At 39.3% G+C, this 5,264-nt stretch overlaps 1 protein-coding gene across 1 annotated transcript; it reads right to left on the bottom strand.

Annotated features, from left to right (window-relative positions):
• Window positions 1-874: 874 nt before the first annotated feature.
• On the bottom strand, window positions 875-5,060 carry LOC308410659 (uncharacterized protein). Its single transcript, XM_080904175.1, has 6 exons — window positions 4,958-5,060; window positions 4,743-4,845; window positions 3,739-3,806; window positions 2,624-2,702; window positions 1,528-1,721; window positions 875-1,419 (listed from the first exon to the last, which is right to left on the bottom strand). The coding sequence occupies exons 1-6, from the start codon at window positions 5,011-5,013 to the stop codon at window positions 1,275-1,277; spliced, it is 645 nt and encodes a 214-aa protein (XP_080760301.1). The 5' UTR covers window positions 5,014-5,060; the 3' UTR covers window positions 875-1,274.
• Window positions 5,061-5,264: the final 204 nt, after the last annotated feature.

Below are 5,264 nucleotides of genomic sequence, written 5' to 3'. Positions count from 1 at the left end.
CCTTGCTAGCAAGAAGTTCTGTGTGTTTCTCTTCTCTGAGTCTTTACTGAAGAAGTGTTTTATAACATTTTCCTTAACAGACACAGAGATCTTCACAACAGAGGGCATTTTGTCACACCACGTGACATTAACTGTGGAGACAGTCAAAGTGTACATACCTTACTTAATGGAAAACATCAAGAACATGTTCTCTTCTATCAACCATACACATCTGACCAAGACCTAATTGTTTTGCAGACACCTGTAATGAAATCAAACATGGAGAACTATGCAAAACAGTTAGTATTTGTTGACACCACGCACTGCGTTAACCAGTATTCATTTCCCTTATTCACACTTGTTGTAAGAGATGATCATGGGCATGGAGTCCCTGTGGCCTATGCTATTGTCAGCAATGAAAGTCAGAAAACCCTGGAAACTTTTCTTGGAATAGTTTGTGAGCATTTCCCAACTTCCCCGAGGTAAATAATACATTGACAGCTATTAATTTTGAAATAATTCCTTTTCAAAACAGTTATAACATGCCAGAATCTAATGCTATAGCTGCAGCATGGGCTGCAAAAAACTTTCCTTTCCAGTTGTTAAAGTTATTCCTATAGGCTGTATGCAGTATTTTATATAACTACTTGTGAGTTGAAATGTTTAATTTGGCATTGAAGTGGTGCTTTGAGATTTCCAATCTGGGTTCCAATCTGGCCAAATATCAAAGAGAAATTAAAAATGCATGCCATGGAAGATTTCGGGTCTTAGGGGGTTAAAATGACCAGATCCCTGGGGCCTGTTTTCCAGGCCACTAAATTAAACCCAGTCAATTACTAATTGCACAGAATAAAAACCTACGAGGTCCACTAATAGTCCAAAAGTCCAAATCTTTAATAGAAAAGACAGGCAGAAATCAAACAAACAATAATCCACACACACTGGAAAGTTAATAATTATAAGTTATTAAATCAGACTAATTAAATACAGTAAAATTAATAAGGGAAGACGAACACAAGGGAAATAAAAATGACAACAGTGTAAACATACCAAAAAACTCAAAATAAAACAGGAAAGCTACTACAAACCGAGTGTGACACAGTTACATTCATATTGAAACATGTGATAATTTTCTTTCTTTGTAGCATTTTTAAGATACGTGTTAGAACAGTCATTATCCTGTTTGGATTAGGAACCAAACATTTTTGCCAAATAGTTAACTTGACACAAACTTAGAACAACAGTGAACAATTTTCAAGATTCTGATTTACAGAACAAACAAAAGGTTTCATTATTCAAGAGACAAGATCAAGTTTTTCACACAGGAACAAAATGACAGAATCCAGTGCAGCGGGGCCAAAGGTGTGTGTCAGCAAACTGAAGGTTGAGGAATCAGTCAGTTCATGTTTAAGGTTGTGTTGGATTTTGCGAAGGGTGTGTCTGTTATTAGAAAGTAAGATTAACAATGTTACACCAATAACCCAAATACGGGGAAATGACAAATAATACAAAAAAAGATACAACTTTCATATTATTTTACTAACTTACTTTGTCATATCAGCACTTGAATGGTCGATGCCTTTACAGACCATGTCTCTTGTGACATCGCAGGCCAATCTTCCGGCAAACCTGAGGGCTAGCTCCCCAGCCTCCTCTTCACTCAGAACACTAAACACTGTTACTTTAGTTTTGGCCTTCTTAGGCCTGTCAAGAATCATTGCGGGCAGTTTGGCTTTACGGCCCTAAAAAAGAAAAAGTGCAAACACCAAAAGAGCAGAGAGAGACACACACACACACACACGCACAAACAAAGTTAAATGCTTTTGTTTACATGGTGTAATTGTGTATATGTTGCAGCAAATGCACAATTTCCAGCCACATTGTCACTTTATTGATACGAGTAACCCGGATTTATTTCAGGTGACATCAAAATCACGAAATGTATACCTACCCCAATCAAACCTCTGAAAACATGAACTGACGTGTTCTCTGCGTTGATTCTGCACTTGATCTCGTCTTCTGTTATTGTGTAGGTTTTCTTTTTTGAGCTTGGTACAGATAAGCGACCATGCACTCTGTAAACTGTACTAGTTCCTTCTGAATCAGTTTGGAATTCTGTATCTGCATCGATCCTGTCAACATCATCAGCAGCAGCATTATCTGTACTCAGACTTGTGCCGTATACTTCTGTTTCTTTTTCTTTGTCTTCAGTCTGTGTACCTTCATCTCTGACTGTCAGTCTTCCTATCTCACTGTTACTTGTCGATTTGCTGCAGATGTTCTCTCCCTTAGGAACTTTTCCTTTGTCATTCGCTGCCTGATGCTTTCCCTGATGACATTCTTCACTGGCTACTTCTATTGCTCCTCCTGTATAGCCACCTACTATGCTGCACAACTCCTTTCCCTCTGCTGTGCTGCACTGTGCTGTTACATAAAGAAGAATGATATAAACAACACTATATCAATTTAATTGTGAAGGGAAATCCCCACACTACGACACAGTTATGTCTAAAATAGTTTTGTGTAAAAACTGGATCTTTAAATGTCCACTTTAATTACACAGTCCTGGTGTGCAAAGGCAAAATTACGAAAAATCTTTCACTTTAAACATTTTTGGACATTGTTTAGTTATATTGTGACTTACTCTCACAGAAGATACAGATGCCACAAACAGACTTTGAACAACGCATGTGTTTGTATGCACCACATTTCTGGCACTGCACCTGTGAATTAAAAAAAAAAAGAAGAAGAAATAAACAAACAAAAAGCAAATGAACAAAGTCCATTATATAAACAATCTATATGGCTAAGGACATGTCATAGTGTACCCGGTCTTTGGCTGCAATCACACACCAGCACTGACTGCACTTCCTGACTGCATTTTCCAATGTTAGAGAAAAAGAAGGCGGCTAATTCTGTCTTTACCTATTGAGGAAAATAAGTAGTGGCAAAGTCAGGACCTGGGGCCTGTTCTTCGTACCTCGCTAAGTAAGTTAGCTGGATTAGATTGTTGACGATTTCGCGTGATCCTGGATCGTTCGGTTCCCCGAAGCCCATCCGGGACTTGCTGTCATAGCAACAGAGCCGTAAGCGTAAACCTGCTGGGGAGCAGGTTTACTTTATGTAAACAGGATTAGATCGCGGCCACGCAGGTATGCCCGCGTCATTCATACGAAAGCAACAGCGATATTCCACCACTGTTTCACCATAAATAAATAACATCACTGTAACCAAAGATAATGCAGCACCTGATCCATTTATTGATTTCACACAGGTCATTTCCTAAAAAAGGGAAATGAACTATTAACATTCTATTACATGTATGTGATTATTACAGATGTAATTCATATTTCAGAGTAGTAATTGTAAATTACTTCGTGTAATCAAGATGAGAGACCACGGCTATAAAAGCGAAGGTGGATTTGGGAAGCCTGTCGCAGCCATGTCCTGTCCGTATACGCGACCAACCCATTGCGGAAGGTGCAAGATTGATAAGGAGAGTCCTCAGAATTCAGCGTATATTGCGGGACAGACAGGATCCTTTAGCTCAGCGCGACAGTGTGCTCATAGAGAGATATCGATATTCCCGTGAGGGTATTATTTACTTAACCAACTTGTTGACGAGGGGGTGCAGGACCACCACCTGTCTTTTTTTCCTCTGCCCTTTTCTTGGTTGCTGTTATGAACAAACTAACAGAGTATTACAGGCCAGTATTACCTTGCCAAGAGACGCAAAGCAATCTAAGAGATAAATATTACCATTCTGTAGAATACTCCTGTATTCCACTTTTACTTGTTCCCATGTTCTTGTGGGTCTTGTTGTGGCTCTAATGTGAAAGGGGATATAATATAACATATTATAATATAATATAATGCCATATGATATTGGACAATATAGTGTCATATGATAGATCTACCCTACCGCCTACTGGTGTTGGCCAGAGGGGCCGATGGCGCGATATGGCAGCCTGGCTACAACCGTAGCTTGCCTCCACCAGTGTGTGAATGTGGGAGTGAATGAATAGTGGTATCGTAAAGCGCTTTGGGTGCCTTGGAAAGCGCTATATAAATCCAATCCATTATTTTTATTATTATTAAATTACCTACGAGTTTGATTTGTCAGCAACTTTCTGCCAGCCCTCTCTCCTTGCTTTTGCAGCCTTTGCAGTGTTCTCTTGCGTTTTAATTAAACTCTGAAACTCCTGAAATCCCTCACTCATGAGTTCTTGCTCTGCTGCCGGAAAATACCAAGCACGCCCCTTCGACATTTTCGCCGACCAATCAGCGGGTTGCCGATCAATGTTTCTACTATCGATGCGTAGCCCCTTTTACGACACCCAGTGATGTCACATTCCTGCGTCCAGCTGTACTAATCGTCAACAGCAGGTGTGTTCGGGGAACCGGATTAGCGAGCTCACGGTTAGCGCGATGGTTTGGTCTTGGATGTGTCATTTGATCTTGGATGTAGTAAGCGACGTACGAAGAACAGGCCCCTGAGCTTTGGGATTTCAGTGTTGTACTCCTCCACTTGTGTTTTACCGTCAATGAGAGATTGGGAAAACTAATAATTGACGAAGAAGAAAAAAAAAGAACAAAAGAAATTAGGTTAACAAAGAAATGATTTTTTTTTCAGCATTACTGCTGAAATCGTTCAATCTACAAAAAAAATTTAGATTTTACCATCCTGCCTCTAAGGCTTTAAAAACTGAATAGGCAAAAATGTAAACATTACTTATATAGATTAAAGCTATAGTTTTCAGTACCATTATGACATGCACTCCACATGAGTTCCCATCCTGTTGATGTGGGTGGCTCACATGTGACAAAGTCCACTCTCCAGTGCAGCCTCTTGCTGAAGCAAATGAGCTGAGAGATCGCAGTTATTACAAATAAAAAGCATATAGAGAAATCAATAACCACGTTCGGTAATGATTTCAATTAAATTAAATATGTTATGTTAAATATGTTAATTAATTACCTCCAGTTTTTCAACACCGCACTTTTTCTGACCTCCGACTCTCCAAATGAATTCATATAGACTATGGTCCTCTTGGGTATGTCACAAAACTGTTTTGTAAAAAGATGGATATGGTAGGCTTGTGCCTTGAGCTTTCCTAATGAGGGACACTGAAAAGTATCATGCACTAGAGAGAGTGCAAAATCTGTGCAACTTACAAACAAGGTCCAGTGGCTGCCGTTTTCCAGACAGGCTCCAATCAATTTCTCATACATCTGAAAGATGTTTTTCTGGAAATAAAAAGAATGTGACAAGTATGTTTTTCTGT

The sequence above is a fragment of the Rhamphochromis sp. 'chilingali' genome, assembly GCF_963969265.1.
Source record: "Rhamphochromis sp. 'chilingali' genome assembly, chromosome: 15".
In the NCBI taxonomy this organism is placed as follows: domain Eukaryota; kingdom Metazoa; phylum Chordata; class Actinopteri; order Cichliformes; family Cichlidae; genus Rhamphochromis; species Rhamphochromis sp. 'chilingali'.
The sequence above is the reverse complement of the archived record's forward strand: the minus strand, read 5'-3'. Positions and strand labels throughout refer to the sequence as shown.